General features: G+C 36.3%; 1 protein-coding gene across 1 annotated transcript in view; it reads right to left on the minus strand.

Moving 5' to 3' along the window:
- Window positions 1-3649: 3649 nt before the first annotated feature.
- Window positions 3650-20084, minus strand: part of CD8A (CD8 subunit alpha) — a 91983-nt gene continuing 75548 nt past the window's right edge. The window contains exon 4 of the mRNA XM_053700318.1: window positions 3650-3762. Coding sequence (XP_053556293.1) covers window positions 3650-3762 — 113 coding nt within the window. The remainder of the gene's footprint in view (window positions 3763-20084) is intronic.

Here is a 20084-nt window from a genome sequence, read left to right on the forward strand (position 1 = left end):
ATCAGAATCCTATGTGTTGCAGTAAATACCAGGCGTGAGGGTTTCATAAGGGGATATAGTCAGTATTTCAAAATTACCCCTACCTCTATGTATATGTTGGCCTGCTTTGCTAAGGTATTTTAAATGGGCTTTGTGCTGTAGGAAGTTACCAAATGACATAGAGTTCTAAGTATTTATGAGCAACTAACAAAAAGAATCAACCATATGAAAATACAAACAAAGATATGTAAACAGTAGCATCATAACACTTCCTCCAACCAATAGTATAGTTCCTTCAAAAAATATTGCAAAGTATATTAGCATATTAATAATTAAAATTCTTTGTGTTGCAGAAAGTGCCAGGGGATTAAAATACAAACCAAGACATGTAAACAGTGGTATCATAACACTCCCTCTAACCCAGGATATCAATCTATCAAAAATATTGCAAGTTATATTAGCAGATTAATAACCAGAGTCCAATTTGTTGTAGTAAATGCTAGGAAAGTAGATTTTGGATAGACCTAGGACAATTTAAACAGATAATAATGCGTGCTGATTAGAAGTGTGGACGATAATGCCACAATACCGGCCAGTGTCCAAACTGATTGAAAAAAGATCCATTAGCGCTGTGGAAGGAATGCGCATCGTAGCCAAATTGCCGGTGTGGCGTCTGAGCATTATCCGGGTCTTTTGGGCAGCGATGTTTAGCTTTTAGCTTTAGGATTTTCTCCCGGTTAGTTTTTGTATTAATAGACTGAATGACTGTATGGATGACAGATGCTATTATGTGTCTGACTGTAGCGTTTGACTGTAACATGTTCAGCTTACTCCTCTGTATGGCCGTATTGTCTTGCGGGCTAATTAACAGATCCAGTGGAGTTCCAAGAGGAGTGTGTGCGTCTCGAGTCGCATCCAGCTCAGCAAGGCCTGCTCTATACCACAGTGGGTGATCCAGGGTTTTCAGTGTTCCTTTGTCAAAAGTGTTCTTGCTCATCATAGCATCGACAGGCCTCAAGTCCCACATGGCAGATTGGTGAGCGACTGTTCTGGCCTGGGCCTGTGGGGCCTGTACGAGTTCAGTAGCAGAGTCCGGTGAGTGTCATTCCTTCTGTTGAGTAAGCAATTCAGATGAATATGAATAAATGACTTTGTGCATGTGGTAAGTGATCTCTGATGCATTGTGTCACTTCTGCAGTTGTTTGTTTGGTGGTAAAATGGCATATTAGGTTGTCATAGGGAGCTCTTTCCATCATGGATTGCAGCAGTCTTTTGATATTTTGAAGCAGTTGGTCATGGTGATCTTGTAGTATGGATTCTTCAACAATTGCCATCCTCCTTTTTAGAGTGAGTTACTAATATGTAAGTTGTTTTGAGGTTTCCAGTTAAGACCAAATACATTGGAGAACCGAGGGGGAAGAGCTGCCTATCGTGAGCCGCCGCTCTAGGCCTCTGATGTCCGATTCTGGGCTCTAATGTCAGGAATACAGCTTAGATAGAGATATACAGTATGCTTCCCACAGCAGAAAGCAAGATATTTTGGTATACATTAGGTGGTTGTGCTGTAGGATTTCTCAGATAATCGGCGGATCATCAATGTTTCTATCAGATCTCAAAAAAATTTGACCTCTCTGGATCACTGTATGGACATGCCCCTAGTTTTGTAAGATTTTTAAAATAATTAATTAATTTTATTGTGCACTTTAGTAATGTATGAATCTCCTTCCTATAAGAAAATGCAGTATACGCTCCTTAGCAAAAAATGAGCTTTATATAATTCTATCAGAGAAATAGAAGGACTGGCGAGTATTCTTACCAACCAAGAGATCTTTTTATAATCAAGGCCTTTGTCAGGATATATCCAGTGTCTGAACCAATTTCTCCTCTTTGAAACATTGATTTTTTTTTTTTTTTTTTTTACAAGCTTTACAGATTTCTCTTTTTGAACCTGCATGCTTTGGACATTTAGCTTCTGTCTTGGAAGTTTTTGTTGCTTTTAGTAATATCTTCTGTCAGAAGACTTTCTGAATTTGTTTCTTCCTTTTTTGCTTCATTGTCTTATTTTCATCAAGATAAGATGGTTTTAAGGACTCAATATGTTTTTTTACCTCAAGTGATTTTTTGGATAACATTAGTCAGATTATTATTATTATTTATTTTTTGCTCTTATTTATTTTCCTACCTCATTTTGCTTGGCTATACGTTAGTCTGAGGTACCTGTGAGTTGGGAGGGGTTTTATAGAGCTCTTGTGTTTTGGGAATCTTTGCCTCCTCCTAGTGGTAGCGAAGAGTAATTCCCAGGAGTAATGGATGGTGGAATCTCCCCACCATGAAATAAATCAGGTAAGCATAAATTATGTTTTTAATTGTTTAAAAATATAGATAATCACATTATTACCTATTCCCTAGTTGTGCAGATCCAACACAGCTATATTAATATACTTTTTACCTCTGTAATTACCTTGTATCTAAGCCTCTGCAGACTGCTCCCTTATCTCAGTGCCTTTGACAGAGTTGCATTTTAGCCAATCAGTCCACAGGAGTGAGCACAATGTCATCTATATGGCCCACATGAACTAGCACTGTCTAGCTGTGAAAAATGCAAAGAGATAAGAGGCGGTATTTAAGGGCTTAGAAATTAACATATACGCCTACCTAGGTTTAGCTTTCAGCAAAGAATACCAAGATAACAAAGCAAATTTAATGATAAAAGTAAATTGGAAAGATGTTTAAAATGACATGCCCTATCTGAATCATGAAAGTTTAATTTTTGACTAGACTGTATCTAAAATGAAGAACTGTGCTTTGGGAGCTTCATGGAATCGGCTTCCATGGCTGAGTAGCAGTACACAAGCCTGATATGCAAAGTGTCAGCTGGTTGTATGTGTAACACGCCACCACTGAAGACAGCGTAAACATGTTGTCTAGAGTTGTCACTATCTGGTAGTCTGATGAAATCCCACTTTATCATACTGGGGTGAAACACATAAAAAAACATTTTATAGAGCCTCAAACATTTAGCTATTATTTATTGTATTTATGTTAATTTACACGAGGAAAGTGTCAAGCTTTTGTTGATCTTGTATATATTCCAATGCCCTATTATTTGTGGAAAACACCTTGAATAAAAAAAACCTCATTTATAATTTGACAAGCATACAAGGTTCACTGACTAAAGAATACTTGTTTTAATAAGTTGGCTTTTGTGATTGAATTAATAAAAAATGAAGAGGCCAATTCTCTAAAGCTTTCCATATCACCTTAACAATACAATTTTTTCCCTGTGTATTTTTATGTGAAAGGTTAAATTATTCATTTTTAATGATTTTTAAATTACATTGTGCACTTTTGTAATGTATGCATCTCCTTCCTATACAAAAATACAGTATATACTCCTGAGTGAGACACCCTGTTTTAAGGTTAATAGAACGGCTGGCAAGCCTTCTTATTAAATCTCACCAGCCCAGAGAGCTTTAGAAAATCAGCCCATAAGTCACTACAACAGTAAATATGTAGCAAACTCTAAGAAAAAAAGAAGAAAAAAAGATCAGATTATAATTTCCTCCACTGACCACTCATGACGTGCCGTCCTGAAGACTGTACAACCAAAATGAGTATCACACTAATTTAGCAACCAACAACAATATGGAAAGTTTTAAAACAGGATATTTCACAACCACAGGTCTGCTAGGAGACAAACACCAACATGTTTCACAGTAACAAACTTGTTTATTTGTGCAACATTGAGTGAATTACTTTTATAAATCACTTGCTGACCATCACCTATTTATTACAAAATTAAATGAAAAAAAGGAAATTAGTCTTATTAGAATAACTGAGGGGTTTACAAATATTCCATATTCCACTTAAAACATACAATACATACTGAATGCTGGATTAGCCCTTGAAAACAGCAATTAGTTTTAGGTTGTAAAGAAAGTAAATATTCAAGCCATTAATGTTGAATAATAGACCATTAATAGCCAGAGGCCAACCAGGTTAAAGTAGTCAGTTAAAGGGACATTCCAGCCAAAATTGCAATCCACATGGATACATTTTAGTTTTGAATCGAAGCATTTTTGTAATATACATGCATTAGCAAAAATGCTTCTAGTAAAAGTTATAGGGCGCCATGTATTAAGAGGCAGGCGGACAGCTTCTTAACTCGCGAAGCTGTCCGCCCGCCTCCGCTACACACGGGCAGCGGATCTATTGATCCGCTTGCCCGTATGTACCATTACACACTCATCGGAGTGTGTAATGCCCGCCCCTTCAATCGCGCGACCAATCACACGACCAATCACGCGACTGAAGGGGCTGTCAATCACCGAGAGCGAGCGTGTTCTCTGTGATTTTGCTTCGCCACCTAAGAGGTGGCGTAGGCTGTAGGAAGCAGCGGTCTAATGACCGCTGCTTCTTACACTGCGGGAAGCAGGCTCGCATATGCGAACCTGCCCCGCAAAGGCTCCGGAGCAGCTTTCGCTGCTTCGTACATGGAGCCCATAGTCTCAAAAGTGTATTTAAGTATGCACAGTGCACCAGCATTTTGAACACAGCACTTGCTCAGAGTGCACGTACCATCTGGTAATGACTCAATTTGTTAATTGCTGACATGATACAAGCCCCATTCATGCTCTGAGCAGATGCAGTATTTAAAATAATGGTGCACCAAGAATATCTAGCTATGCTTCACATGCAGAGAAAAATACTAAAACTAAAACTGTGATAACTTTTGCTATAAGCATTTTTGCCAATACATGTATATTGCAAATATTTCTTTCATGTAATTGGCAAAAGTCCATGAGCTAGTGACGTATGGGATATACAATCCTACCAGGAGGGGCAAAGTTTCCCAAACCTCAAAATGCCTATAAATATACCCCTCACCACAACCACAATTTGGTTTTACAAACTTTGCCTCCTATGGAGGTGGTGGTGAAGTAAGTTTGTGCTAGATTTCTACGTTGACATGCGCTTCTCAGCATGCTGAAGCCGGTTCCTCTCAGAGTGCAGTGAATGACAGAGGGATGTGAAGGGACTATAACCTATTGAATACAATGGTCATCCTAACGGGGGTCTATTTCATAGGTTCTCTGTTATCGGTCGTAGAGATTCATCTCCTACCTCCCTTTTCTGATCAACGATATACTCTTATATACCATTACCTCTACTAATAACTCTTTTAGTACTGGTTTGGCTATGTTTCTTTTATTTAAGACACTCTCAGCTATGGTTTGGCACTTTATATGTAAAGTTCTAAATATAATGTTTGTACTTATATTTACCATTATTCAGGTTTATCAGTATATTTCCTTTTCGCAGACTGTCAGTTTCATTTTGGGAAATGCACATAAAAAAAAAAATTCTTACCTTAAATTTTCAAATTGACTTTCTTTCTAAATTGCGGGCTGTTAGGCTCGCGGGTGCGCAAAATGCTATAATTTATTGTGTCATTCTTGGTGCAAGACTTTTTTGGCGCGAGAATTACGTTTGTTGACGTATTTTCGTCATTTCCGGCGTCTTAGTTGGCGCCGAAAATTTTCACGTAGTTGAGTCATCTATGACGCTCGTGTTTGTTGCAGACGTCTTTGGTGCCAAAAATATTTTGTCAGTTGTGGGCGTCATACTTGGCGCCAGACTTTTGACATTATTTAAGTCTTCATGTATTTTTGCTTCTGGTTTCCAGAGGCTTATTCTGTTTGCATTTTTTCTCATTCCTGAAACTGTCATATATTGATAATTTTGCTTTATATGTTATTTTTTCTCTTACATATTGCAAGATGTCTCAATCTGATCCTGTTTCAGAATACCCTATTGGAATCCTGCTGCCTGATGTCGATTCTACCAAAGCTAAGTGCATTTGTTGTAAACTTGTGGTAACTGTACCTCCGGCTATAATTTGTGATAGTTGTCATGACAAACTTTTACATGCAGATAATATTTCCATTAGTAGTAATCCATAACTTGTTGTTATTCCTTCAACATCTAATGCTCAGGATATTCCTGTTAATCTGAGAGAATTTGTTTCTAATTCTATTCAGAAGGCTTTGTCTGTCATACCACCTTCTAATAAACGTAAAAGGTCTTTTAAAACTTCTCATAAAATTGATGAATTTTTAAATGACCGACAACGTTCTGATTTATCTATCTCTGATGAGGATCTATCTGGTTCAGAAGATTCTGTCTCAGATATTGACACTGACAAATATTCATACTTATTTAAAATGGAGTATATTCGTTCCTTATTGAAAGAGGTGTTGATTGCATTAGATATGGAGGAGACTAGTCCTCTTGATATTAAAACTAGTAAACATTTAAATTCAGTTATTCCAGAGGTTTTTCCAGTTCCTGATGCTATTTCAGATGTAATTTCTAGGGAATGGAATAGACTGGGTACCTCTTTTACTCCTGCTTCAAGGTTTAAGAAACTGTACCCTTTGCCGTCTGATAGATTGGAGTTTTGGGAAAAGATCCCCAAAGTTGATGGGGCCATCTCTACTCTTGCTAAGCATACTACTATTCCTACGGCAGATAGTACTTCTTTTAAAGATCCTTTAGATAGGAAACTTGAATCTTATCTAAGGAAGGCTTATTTATGTTCAGGTCATCTTCTTAGGCCTGCTATTTCTTTTGGCTGATGTTGCAGTTGCTTCAACTTTTTGGTTGGAAACCCTAGCGCAACAAGTATCAGATCATAATGTGTATAGCATTGTTTAGTTAATTCAACATGTTAATAATTTAATTTGTGATGCCATTTTTGATATCATCAGAATTGATGTCAGATGTATGTATTTAGCTATATTAGCTAGAAGAGCTTTATGGCTTAAATCTTGGAATGCTGATATGACTTCTAAATCAACGTTGCTATCTCTCTCTTTCCAAGGTAATAAATTATTTGGTTCTCAGTTGGATTCTATTATTTCAACTGTCACTGGGGGAAGGGAGCTTTTTTGCCTCAGGATAAAAAATCTAAGGGTAAATTTAAGGCTGCTAACCGTTTTCGTTCCTTTCGACAAAATAAGGAACAGAAACCTGATCCTTCCCCTAAGGGAACGGTTTCCAATTGGAAGCCTTCTTCAGTCTGGAATAAATCCAAGCCATTTAAAAGATCTAAATCAGCCCCCAAGTCCACATGAAGGTGCTGCCCTCATTCCAGCTCAGCTGGTAGGGGGCAGACTAAAATTCTTCAAGGATGTTTGGATCAATTCAATCCAAAAACATTGGATTCAGAACATTGTTTCTCAAGGGTACAGAATAGGTTTCAAAGTAAGACCGCCTGTGAGAGGTTTCTTTCTCTCACGCATTCCAGTGAACCCAGAAAAGGCTCAGGCTTTCCTGAAGTGTGTTTCAGACCTGGAGGTATCTGGGGTAATTGTGCCAGTTCCTGTTCAGGAACGGGGTCTGGGGTTTTATTCAAATCTGTTCATTATCCCAAAGAAGGAGAATTCTTTCAGGCCAGTTCTGGATCCAAAAATTTGAACCGTTATGTGAGAATACCAACATTCAAAATGGTGACTATAAGGACTATTCTGCCTTTTGTTCAGCAAGGGCATTATATGTCCACAATAGACTTACAGGATGCATATCTTCATATTCCGATTCATCCAGATCACTATCAGTTCCTGAGATTCTCTTTTCTAGACAAGCATTACCAATTTGTTGCTCTTCCTTTTGGCCTAGCAACAGCTCCAAGGATCTTTTCAAAGGTTCTCGGTGCCCTACTCTCTGTAATCAGAGAGCGGGGTATTGCGGTGTTTCCTTATTTGGACGATATCTTGGTACTTGCTCAGTCTTTACGTTCTGCAGAATCTCACACGAATCAACTAGTGTTGTTTCTTCAAAGACATGGTTGGAGGATCAATTTACCAAAGAGTTCTTTGATTCCTCAGACAAGGGTAACCTTTTTAGGTTTCCAAATAGATTCAGTATCCATGACTTTGTCTCTAACAGACAAGAGACGTCTGAAATTGGTTGCAGCTTGTCAGAACGTTCAGTTTCAATCATTCCCTTCAGTAGCTATGTGCATGGAGGTTTTAGGTCTTATGACTGCAGCATCAGACGCGATCCCCTATGCTCGTTTTCACATGAGACCTCTTCAGCTTTGTATACTGAATCAATGGTGCAGGGATTATACAAAGATATCACAATTAATATCCTTAAATCCCAATGTTCGACTTTCTCTGACTTGGTGGTTAGATCACCATCGTTTAGTTCAAGGGGCCTCTTTTGTTTGTCCAACCTGGACTGTGATCACAACAGATGCGAGTCTTTCAGGTTGGGGAGCTGTTTGGGGATCTCTGACAGCGCAGGGGGTTTGGAAATCTCAAGAGGCTAGATTACCAATCAATATTTTGGAACTCTGTGCGATTCTCAGTGCTCTTCAGTTTTGGCTTCTTCTGTAGAGAGAACCGTTTATTTGTTTTCAGACAGACAATGTCACAACCGTGGCATATGTCAATCATCAAGGTGGGACTCACAGTCCTCAAGCTATGAAAGAAGTATCTCGGATACTTACTTGGGCGGAATCCAGCTCCTGTCTAATTTCTGCGGTCCATATCCCAGGTATAGACAATTGGGAAGTGGATTATCTCAGTCGCCAGACTTTACATCCGGGAGAGTGGTCTCTTCACCCAGATGTGTTTTTTCAGATTGTTCAGATGTGGGGGCTTCCAGAAATAGATCTAATGGCTTCTCATCTAAACGGGAAACTTCCCAGGTAACTGTCCATGTCCAGGGATCCTCAGGCGGAAGCAGTGGATGCGTTGACACTTCCTTGGAGTTATCAACCTGCTTATATCTTTCCACCTCTAGTTCTTCTTCCAAGAGTGATTTCCAAAATCATAATGGAGCGTTCGTTTGTACTGCTGGTGGCTCCAGCATGGTCACACAGGTTTTGTTATGTGGATCTTGTTTGGATGTCCAATTGCCAACCTTGGCCACTTCCGTTAAGGCCAGACCTTCTATCTCAAGGCCCATTTTTCCATCAGGATCTCAAATCATTAAATTTGAAGGTATGGAGATTGAACGCTTAGTGCTTAGTCATAGAGGTTTCTCTGACTCAGTGATTAATACTATGTTGCAGGCTCGTAAATCTGTGTCTAGAAAGATTTATTACTGAGTTTGGAAGACTTACATTTCATGGTGTTCTCATAAATTCTCTTGGAATTCTCTTAGAATTCCTAGAATTTTACAGTTTCTTCAGGATGGTTTAGATAAGGGTTTGTCTGCAAGTTCCTTGAAAAGACAAATCTCTGCTCTTTCTGTTCTGTTTCACAGAAAAATTGCTAATCTTCCTGATATTCATTGTTTTGTACAGGCTTTGGTTCGTATTAAGCCTGTCATTAAATCAATCTCTCCTCCTTGGAGTCTTAATTTGGTTTTGAAAGCTTTACCGGCTCCACCGTTTGAGCCTATGCATTCTCTGGACATTAAATTACTTCTTGGAAAGTATTGTTCCTTTTGGCCATCTCTTCTGCTAGAAGAGTTTCTGAATTATCTGCTCTTTCTTGTGAGTCTCCTTTTCTGATTTTTCATCAGGATAAGGCGGTCTTGCGGACTTCATTTAAATTTTTACCTAAGGTTGTGCATTCCAACAACATTAGTAGAGAAATTGTTGTCCCTTCATTATGTCCTAATCCTAAGAATTCTCTGGAGAGATCTTTACATTCTTTGGATGTGGTAAGAGCTTTGAAATATTATGTTGAAGCTACTAAAAATTTCAGAAAGACTTCTAGTCTATTTGTTATCTTTTCTGGTTCTAGGAAAGGTCAGAAGGCTTCTGCCTTTTCTTTGGCATCTTGGTTAAAGCTTTTGATTCATCATGCTTATTTGGAGTCGGGTAAATCCCAGCCTCAGAGGATTATGGCTCATTCTACTAGGTCAGTTTCTACTTCCTGGGCTTTTAGGAATTAAGCTTCTGTTGATCAGATTTGCAAAGCAGCAACTTGGTCTTCTTTGCATACCTTTACTAAATTCTACCATTTTGATGTTTTTTCATCTTCAGAAGCAGTTTTTGGTAGAAAAGTACTTCAGGCAGCAGTTTCAGTTTGATTCTTCTGCTTATAATTTCAGTTTTTTTTCATTATAAGATCAAAACTTTTGATTTGGGTTGTGGATTAATTTTTCAGCGGAGTTGGCTGTCTTTATTTTTATCCCTCCCTCTATAGTGACTCTTGCGTGGAGTGCCACATCTTGGGTATTTTCTATCCCATACGTCACTAGCTCATGGACTCTTGCCAATTACATGAAAGAAAACATAATTTATGTAAGAATTTACCTGATAAATTCATTTCTTTCATATTGGCAAGAGTCCATGAGACCCACCCTTTTTATGGTGGTTATGATTTTTTTGTATAAAGCACAATTATTCCAATTCCTTGTTGATGCTTTTGCTCCTTTCTTATCACCCCACTTCTTGGCTATTCGTTAAACTGAATTGTGGGTGTGGTGGGGGGTGTATTTATAGGCATTTTGAGGTTTGGGAAACTTTGCCCCTCCTGGTAGGAATGTATATCCCATACGTCACTAGCTCATGGACTCTTGCCAATATGAAAGAAATGAATTTATCAGGTAAATTCTTACATAAATTATGTTTTTTCTATTCAGAGATGTAATTAATCTATGTGCATTTAATTTTTGACAGGAATGTCGCTTTAATTCATTTTATTTTGAAAAAAAAAAGGCGCTTACAGGGACAGGGACACTAAAGTCAAAACACACTTTCATGATTTAGAAAGAGCAGCAGTTTTAAGACACTTTCCAATTTACTCCAATAATAAAAAAACATAATTTATGTAAGAACTTACCTGATAAATTCATTTCTTTCATATTAGCAAGAGTCCATGAGCTAGTGACGTATGGGATATACATTCCTACCAGGAGGGGCAAAGTTTCCCAAACCTTAAAATGCCTATAAATACACCCCTCACCACACCCACAATTCAGTTTAACGAATAGCCAAGAAGTGGGGTGATAAGAAAAAAGTGCGAAAGCATATAAAATAAGGAATTGGAATAATTGTGCTTTATACAAAAAAATCAAAACCACCACAAAAAAGGGCGGGCCTCATGGACTCTTGCTAATATGAAAGAAATGAATTTATCAGGTAAGTTCTTACATAAATTATGTTTTCTTTCATGTAATTAGCAAGAGTCCATGAGCTAGTGACGTATGGGATAATGATTACCCAAGATGTGGATCTTTCCACACAAGAGTCACTAGAGAGGGAGGGATAAAATAAAGACAGCCAATTCCTGCTGAAAATAATCCACACCCAGAATAAAATTTTAATGAAAAAACATAAGCAGAAGATTCAAACTGAAACCACTGCCTGAAGTACGTTTCTACCAAAAACTGCTTCAGAAGAAGAAAACACGTCAAAATGGTAGAATTTAGAAAAAGTATGCAAAGAGGACCAAGTTGCTGTTTTGCAAATCTGATCAACCGAAGCTTCATTCTTAAACGCCCAGGAAGTAGAAACTGACCTAGTAGAATGAGCTGTAATCCTTTGAGGCGGAGTGTTACCCGACTCAACATAGGCATGATGAAATAAAGATTTCAACCAAGATGCCAAAGAAATGGCAGAAGCTTTCTGGTCTTTTCTAGAACCGGAAAAGATGACAAATAGACTAGAAGTCTTTCGGAAAGACTTAGTAGCTTCAACATAATATTACAAAGCTCTAACAGCATCCAAAGAATGCAATGATTTCTCCTTAGAATTCATAGGATTAGGACATAATGAAGGAACCACAATTTCTCTACTAATGTTGTTAGAATTCACAACCTTAGGTAAAAAATTCAAAATAAGTTCGCAGCACCGCCTTATCCTGATGCAAAATCAGAAAAGGAGACTCACAAAAAGGAGTAGATAATTCAGAGACTCTTCTGGCAGAAGAGATGGCCAAAAGAAACAAAACTTTCCAAGAAAGTAATATAACGACCAAAGAATGCATGGGTTCAAAAGGAGAAGCTTGAAGAGCCCCCAGAACCAAAGTCAAACTCCAAAGAGGAGAAATTGACTTAATGACAGGTTTTATACGAACCAAAGCTTGTACAAAACAATGAATATCAGGAAGATTAGCAATCCTTCTGTGAAAAAAAAAAAAAAAAAGAAAGAGCAGAGATTTGTCTTTCAAGAAACTTGCGGACAAACCTTTATCTAAACCATCCTGAAGAAATATAAGTCTTCCAGACTCTATAATATATCTCTCTAGATACAGATTTACGAGCCTGTCACATAGTATCAATCACAGAGTCAGAGAAACCTCTTTGACCAAGAATCAAGCGTTCAAACTCCACACCTTAAAATTAAGGTTTTGAGATCCTGATGGAAAAAAGAACCTTGAGACAGAAAGACTGGTCTTAACAGAAGAGTCCACAGCTGGCAAGAGGCCATCCGGACAAGATCCGCATACCAAAACCTGTGAGGCCATGCTGGAGCTACCAGCAGGACAAACGAGCATTCCTTTAGAATATTAGAGAATACCCTTGGAAGAAGAACTAGAGGCGGAAAGATATAGGCAGGATGACACTTGTAAGGAAGAGATAATGCATCCACTGCCTCCGCCCGAGGATCCCTGGATCCGGACAGATACCAGGGAAGTTTCTTGTTTAGATGAGAAGCCATCAGATCTATTTCTGAGAGTTCCCACATTTGAAGGAAATACCTCTGGGTGAAGACCATTCGCCCAGGTGCAACGTTTGGCGACTGAGATAATCCGCTTTCCAATTGTCCATCCCTGGGATATGAACCGCAGAGATTAGACAGGAGCTGGATTCCGCCCAAACCAAAATTCGAGATACTTCTTTCATAGCCAGAGGACTGTGAGTCCCTCCTTGATGATTGATGTATGCCACAGTTGTGACATTGTCTATCTGAAAACAAATGAACAACTCTCTCTTCAGAAGAGACCAAGACTGAAGAGCTCTGAAATTGCACGGAGTTCCAAAATATTGATCGGAAATCTCACCTCCTGAGATTCCCAAACCCCTTGTGCCGTCAGATACCCCCACACAGCTCCCCAACCTGTAAGACTTGCATCTGTTGAGATTATAGTCCAGGTCGGAAGAACAAAGAAGCCCCCTGAACTAAACGATGGTGATCTGCCCACCATGTCAGAGAGTGTCGTATAATCGGTTTAAAGATATTAATTGAGATATCTTTGAGTAATCCCTGCACTATTGGTTCAGCATACAGAGCTGAAGAGGTCGCATGTGAAAACGAGCAAAGGAGATCGCATCTGATGCGGCAGTCCTAAGACCTAAAATTTCCATGCATAAGGCTACCAAAGGGAATGATTGTGACTGAAGGTTTTGACAAGCTGATATCAATGTTAAACTTCTCTTGTCTGACAAGGACAGAGTCATAGACACTGAATCTATTCTAGAAACCTAAAAAGGTTACACTTGTCTGAGGAATCAATGAACTGATTGGTAAATTGATCCTCCAACCATGAACTTGAAGAAACAACACAAGTCGATTCGTATGAGATTCTTCGAAAATGAGAAGACTGAGCAAGTACCCAGATATTGTCCAATAAGGAAATACCAAAAAACCCTGTTCTCTGATTACAGAAAGAAGGGCACCGAGAACCTTTGAAAAAAATTCTTGGAACTGAGGCTAGGCCAAACGGTAGAGCCACAAAACTGGTAATGCTTGTCTAAAAAGAGAATCTCAGACACAAAGTGATCTGGATGAATCGGAATATGTAGATACACATCCTGTAAATCTATTGTAGACATATAATGCCCTTGCTAAACAAAAGGCAGGACAGTCCTACAGTAACCATCTTGAATGTTGGTATCCTTACATAACGATTCAATATTGATAGATCCGGAACTGGTCTGAAGGAATTGACCTTCTTTGGTACAATGAAGAGATAAAATAAAACCCCAGCCCCTGTTCCAGAACTGGAACTGGCATAATTACTCCAGCCAACTCTAGATCTGAAACACATTTCAGAAATGCTGAGCCTTTGCTGTGTTAACTGGGACACGGGAAAGAAAAAAATCTCTTAGCAGGAGGCCTTAACTGAAGCCAATTCTGTACCTTTCTGAAACAATGTTCTGAAACCAGAAATTGAGAACGGAATTGATCAAAATTTCTTTGAAGAAAACGTAATCTGCCCCATACCAGCTGAGCTGGAATAAGGTCCGCACCTTCATGGGTACTTAGGAGCTGGCTATAGGTTTTCTAAAAGGCTTGGATATATTCCAAACTGGAAATAGTTTCCAAACTGATACCGCTCCTGAGAATGAAGGATCAGGCTTTTGTTCCTTATTGTGAGGAAAGGAACGAAATGATTATTAGACCTAAATTTACCTTAGATTTTTTATCCTTTGGAAAAAAAGTTCCCTTCCTTCCAGAAACAGTTGAAATAATAATTTATTACCCTGGAAAGAAAGGGAAAGCAAAGTTGACTTAGAAGACATATCAGTATTCCAAGTTTAATCCATAAAGCTTTTCTAGCTAAAATAGCTAGAGACATATACCTGACATCAACTCTAATGATATCAAAAGATGGTATCACCAATAAAATTATTAGCATGTTATAAAATAATAATAATGCTATAAAATTATGATCTGTTACTTGTTGCGCTAAAGCTTCTAACCAAAAAGTTGAAGCTGCAGCAACATCCGCTAAAAATATAGCAAGTCTAAGAAGATTACCTGAACATAAGTAAGCTTTTCTTAGAAAGGATTCAATTTTCCTATCTAAAGGATCCTTAAATGAATTACTATCTGCCTTAGGAATAGTAGCACATTTAGCAGGAGTAGAGACAGCCCCATAACCTTAGGGATTTTGTCCCAAAAAAACTCTAATCTGTCAGATGGCACAGGATATAATTGCTTAAACGTTTAGAAGGAGTAAAAGAATTACCCAAATTATTCCATTCCCTGGAAATTACTTCAGAAATAGCATCAGGGAGATTAAACACTTCTGGAATAACTACAGGAGATTTAAAAACCTTATTTAAACGTTTAGATTTAGAATCAAGAGGACCAGAATCCTCTATTTCTAATGCAATTAATACTTCTTTAAATAAAGAACGAATAAATTCCATCTTGAACAAATACAAAGATTTATCAGCATCAACCTCTGAGACAGAAACCTCTGAACCAGAAGAACCATTATCAGTATCAGAATGATGATGTTCATTTAAAAATTCATCTGAAAAAAGAGAAGTTTTAAAAGACTTTTATGTAAACTAGAAGGAGAAATAACAGACATAGCCTTCTTAATGGATTTAAAAAATAAAATCTCATGTTTATCAGGAACACTCTGAAAATTAGATGTTGACGGAACAGCAACAGGTAATGTAACAGTACTAAAGGAAATTTTATCTGCATTAATAAGTTTGTCATGACATGCAATACAAACAACAGCTGGAGAAACAGATACCAAAAAATTATAGCAGATACACTTAGCTTGGTAGCTCCAGCAGTAGACAGCGATTTTCCTGTAGTATCTTCTGACTCAGATGCAACGTGAGACATCTTGCAATATGTAAGAGAAAAAAACAACATATAAAGCAAAATTGATCAAATTCCTTAAATGACAGTTTCAGGAATGGGAAAAAATGCCAAAGAACAAGCTTCTAACAACCAGAAGCACTGAAAAAATAAGACTTAAATAATGTGGAGACAAAAGCGACGCCCTTATTTTTTAGCGCCAAATAAGACGCCCACATTATTTGGCGCCTAAATGCTTTTGGCGCCAAAAATGACGCCACATCCGGAACGCCGACACTTTTGGTGCAAAATAACGTCAAAAAATGACGCAACTTCCGGCGACACGTATGACGCCGGAAACGGAAAATAATTTTTGCGCCAAAAAAGTCTGCGCCAAGAATGACGCAATAAAATGAAGCATTTTCAGCCCCCGCGAGCCTAACAGCCCACAGGAAAAAAAGAGTCAAATTTTTGAAGGTAAGAAAAAATGATTAATTCAAATGCATTATCCCAAATATGAAACTGACTGTCTGAAAAATAAGGAAAGTTGAACATTCTGAGTCAAGGCAAATAAATGTTTGAATACATATATTTAGAACTTTATAAACAAAGTGCCCAACCATAGCTTAGAGTGTCACAGAAAATAAGATTTACTTACCCCAGGACACTCATCTACATGTTTGTAGAAAGCCAAACCAGTACTGAAACGAGAATCAGCAGAGGTAATGGTATATATAAGAGTATATCGTCGATCTGAAAAGGGAGGTAAGAGATGAATCTCTACGACCGATAACAGAGAACCTATGAAATAGACCCCGTAGAAGGAGATCACTGCATTCAAATAGGCAATACTCTCCTCACATCCCTCTGACATTCACTGCACGCTGAGAGGAAAACCGGGCTCCAACTTGCTGCGGAGCGCATATCAACGTAGAATCTAGCACAAACTTACTTCACCACCTCCATCGGAGGCAAAGTTTGTAAAACTGAATTGTGGGTGTGGTGAGGGGTGTATTTATAGGCATTTTAAGGTTTGGGAAACTTTGCCCCTCCTGGTAGGAATGTATATCCCATACGTCACTAGCTCATGGACTCTTGCTAATTACATGAAAGAAAATGTCACCGTTTTTATATTCACACTTTCTGAGACACCAGTTTCTATTGAGCATGTGCAAAACTTCACAGGGTATATGTATACTAGTCTGTGATTGGCTGATGTCTGTCACATGATACAAAAATAAATTTGCCAGAAAAAATCTACTGCTTATTTGAGTAAGTGCAATTGCATTGTCTTTTTTATTATGCACTTGTTAATTATGCAATTCTACTGTATTTCGTGGTCCTTTAATGTAGCAAAAAATTATAATTGATAGTAAATAGTAAGGACAATCTGAGACATAATTATATTAACTGCATTTTAATTTTCATCTGAACACTTAGGAAACACTGAGAAACATGGTGGCAAGTTGTAATTTTTAGAGAAAATGTATTCTGAAAAATATGTTGATTTCCTTACCCAACACTGCTGGAGGGAGCTTTGTTTGATCAATATAAACTACTAATTACACATTTATAAAATTACATTTTAATTAATTTCCCCATAACCCTCCAACTACAAATGTGATAAAATACCACACATTAAAGAGATAATTATGTAGAATAAATAAGGAATTTTATTTTACAAAACCTTGTTCACAGAGCTAAAGATTAGACAGAGGACACTTTTGATAAATAAACAGGATATGTCCGATAAAACACTATGTTGAAATGTAAAATGTAAAGTAAAATACAAATTTGATGTCTTACTTTTGCACAGTAGAATGGAAGTCACCAGCAAAGCAATTTTGAGTAGGACACAAATTCCTGCCAGAGGAGCCCAAATATAGAGATCACAGGAGATGTCTGAAGAATCCGTCTTAACTGTTGTTTTTTGGAGAAAATATAATATAAAAACACACATGTAAGTTTGGGACACTTTGTTAGGATAATACTCAGACATACAATTTAGGATTTTAAGTTGTAAACATATTCAAAAAAAGCCTTTTCTTCTCTTTATGTTTGTATCAACTGAATTCAGTCTTAAAGAGTTATCCTAGTTAATAAAACGTTCTATTTAATTAATATAATTTTTGATCAATCACCCCCCCCAAATACAGCAAATTAATAAAAAAAAAAGTAAAAAGAAAAGGAAACGAGAACTAAAATAAATTAAAGAAATAATGGATGGAGCTAAAACTGAAACTAAAAAATACAAAAAGCATCAAATACGTTCCTATAAAGACCCACATTAGATTAAAAACAAATGAGATAACATAAAATAATTATAATATTATAGGCTATATATCCATCTTGTCACATGCTAAATATAAATGACTACATCCCTGGTCATATCCTCATTTATAGCAGAAAGGTAGCGTTCAGCGAATGCAATGTTGACTATGTGTATTGAAAGTATTAAATACAAATTAAAACAAGGGAATTTATTTAAAAAAAGATCTAATGGAACAGAGAACACAATTAAAATGTAATAAAATCCAAATTAAATTGCATGAAAGAAATATACAAATGAAACTATAGTAACTATGGATGATCATATTAAAACATATTACTTTTGTTTAATTTTAATTTAACGAGATTAATAATCGTATTTACTTTATTTCTACAACTTGAATAGAATGTTCAGTGAAGATTGTCTTGGTTATAGTATTTTTATAGGCATACAATATGTTAAATTATAATTATCTAGTTTATAGTGTTGCAGGTACAAATAATCTTAGATTATTCACTCAGTATTGTATACTATTATATCCATTATAATTACTCAAATCAGATTTTCAATTTTAAATATTCTTGATTGATTGGTCTCAATATAACTACGTCTATAATTATTTGTGTTTTTTCAAATATGGATGGATAGAATCTCTATAATTATTTCAGTACTTGATAACTAAACCTTCTATGAAGATAAGACAAGTCCTTATAAAATAAAAGTACTAATGTTTCCCTCTGTTGCATTTTATTCTTGAATAAATATGAATCGTATAACCATTGTTTACTTAGGGTTGAGTTTTGTCATGGAGTTGTGATCTCCAGAATTAATTTATTTTCTTATGTTTTCCACATTTTTATCATTAGAATTAAAGACAAAAAATATATTTAAAGCATATTTAGTTTAACTGAACACTTGTTTTTAAATTGCCATTTAAATATTTGTTTAGACGGCTAAATAACTTTTTTTTATTATCCTTAAAGATGAGCCTTTAGATAATTTGTGAAGTTAGTAACTTGTACAATAATCTGTTTATGCAAAAAGACAAATTTAAATATTTTCTGCATATAAGTGGCAACATAATATAGCACAATATTTTCCTTGTACTCACTGTAAATAATATATATTGTTCTGTTAAGTTAATATAAAGAAAAAATAATAAGAAAGGTAAATCTAACTTTGTTTTTAAATAAAATCTTAAACATTAATACGTTCACCCAAATTAATAATCAGAACATTAAAAAAAATGTAATTTTGTTTTTCATATAGAATAATAATTATTAATGGGTCCTTTAGAAAAGTCTATGAAATGATTTATCTACAAAAATTCCTGTAGATTTTAATGGTGAATTTTGTTGAAAAATCATTATATAATGTTTTCTCTAATATACCCCTAAGTCCTATCTACCCATATTATCAAATAATGGATAGCAAAAGGAATATCAAACGAGAGATGCAAAGAAATAAACAATAAATAGTAGCTGCTACATATAAAGGAGAAAAATTTAAAAGTTTCAAATAAAGTAACGTAATTAAAATAAAGAGATATAAAAGCCAGTAACATGTATAGTTTTTAAATGAAATATGCCTTTATTAAAGGGATAGGAAAGTCACAATTAAACTTGCATGATTCAGCATTCCATTTTAAGACACTTAAATTCACTTCTATTTTCAAATGTGCTTCGTTCTCTTAGTATTCCTTGTTAAAAAATGAATACGCACATATCATACACTAGTGGGAGCTGCTGCTCATCGGTGCCTGCACACATTTGTCTCTTGTGATTGGCTAAATAGATAAGTTGTTTTAAATTGTATGTTCTATCTGAATCATAAAAGAAAATTTTGGGGTTTACTATCCCTTTAAGATGATATTAAAGGGACACTGAACACAATTTTGTTCTTTTGTGATTCAGATAGAGCATGCAATTTTAAACAACTTTCTAATTTACTCCTATTATACATTTTTCTTCGTTCTCTTACTTTCTTTATTTGAAAAAGAAGACATCTAAGCTATTTTTTTGTTCAGAACCATGGAAAGCACTTGTTTATTGGTAGGTTAATTTACCCACCAATCAGCAAGAACAACACAGTGTGTTCACTAAAAATGGGCCAGCATCTAAACTTACATTCTTGCATTTCAAATAAAGATACCAAGAGAATGAAAATAATTTGATAATAGGAGTAAATTAGAAAGTTGCTTAAAATTGCATGCTCTATCTGAATCATGATAGAAAAAAATTGGGTTCAGTATCCCTTTAAATGTTGCAAAATTTTTTGCATATTTTTGGCATTTTGTTTCCCTTGCTTTTAAAATGTGCTAATAAGTAACTCACTTTTTTCCAGAAATAGCCACAATCTTGCATTTGTAATAATATTATGAAAACA

Source organism: Bombina bombina, chromosome 2 (genome assembly GCF_027579735.1).
Source record: "Bombina bombina isolate aBomBom1 chromosome 2, aBomBom1.pri, whole genome shotgun sequence".
NCBI classification, from domain to species: domain Eukaryota; kingdom Metazoa; phylum Chordata; class Amphibia; order Anura; family Bombinatoridae; genus Bombina; species Bombina bombina.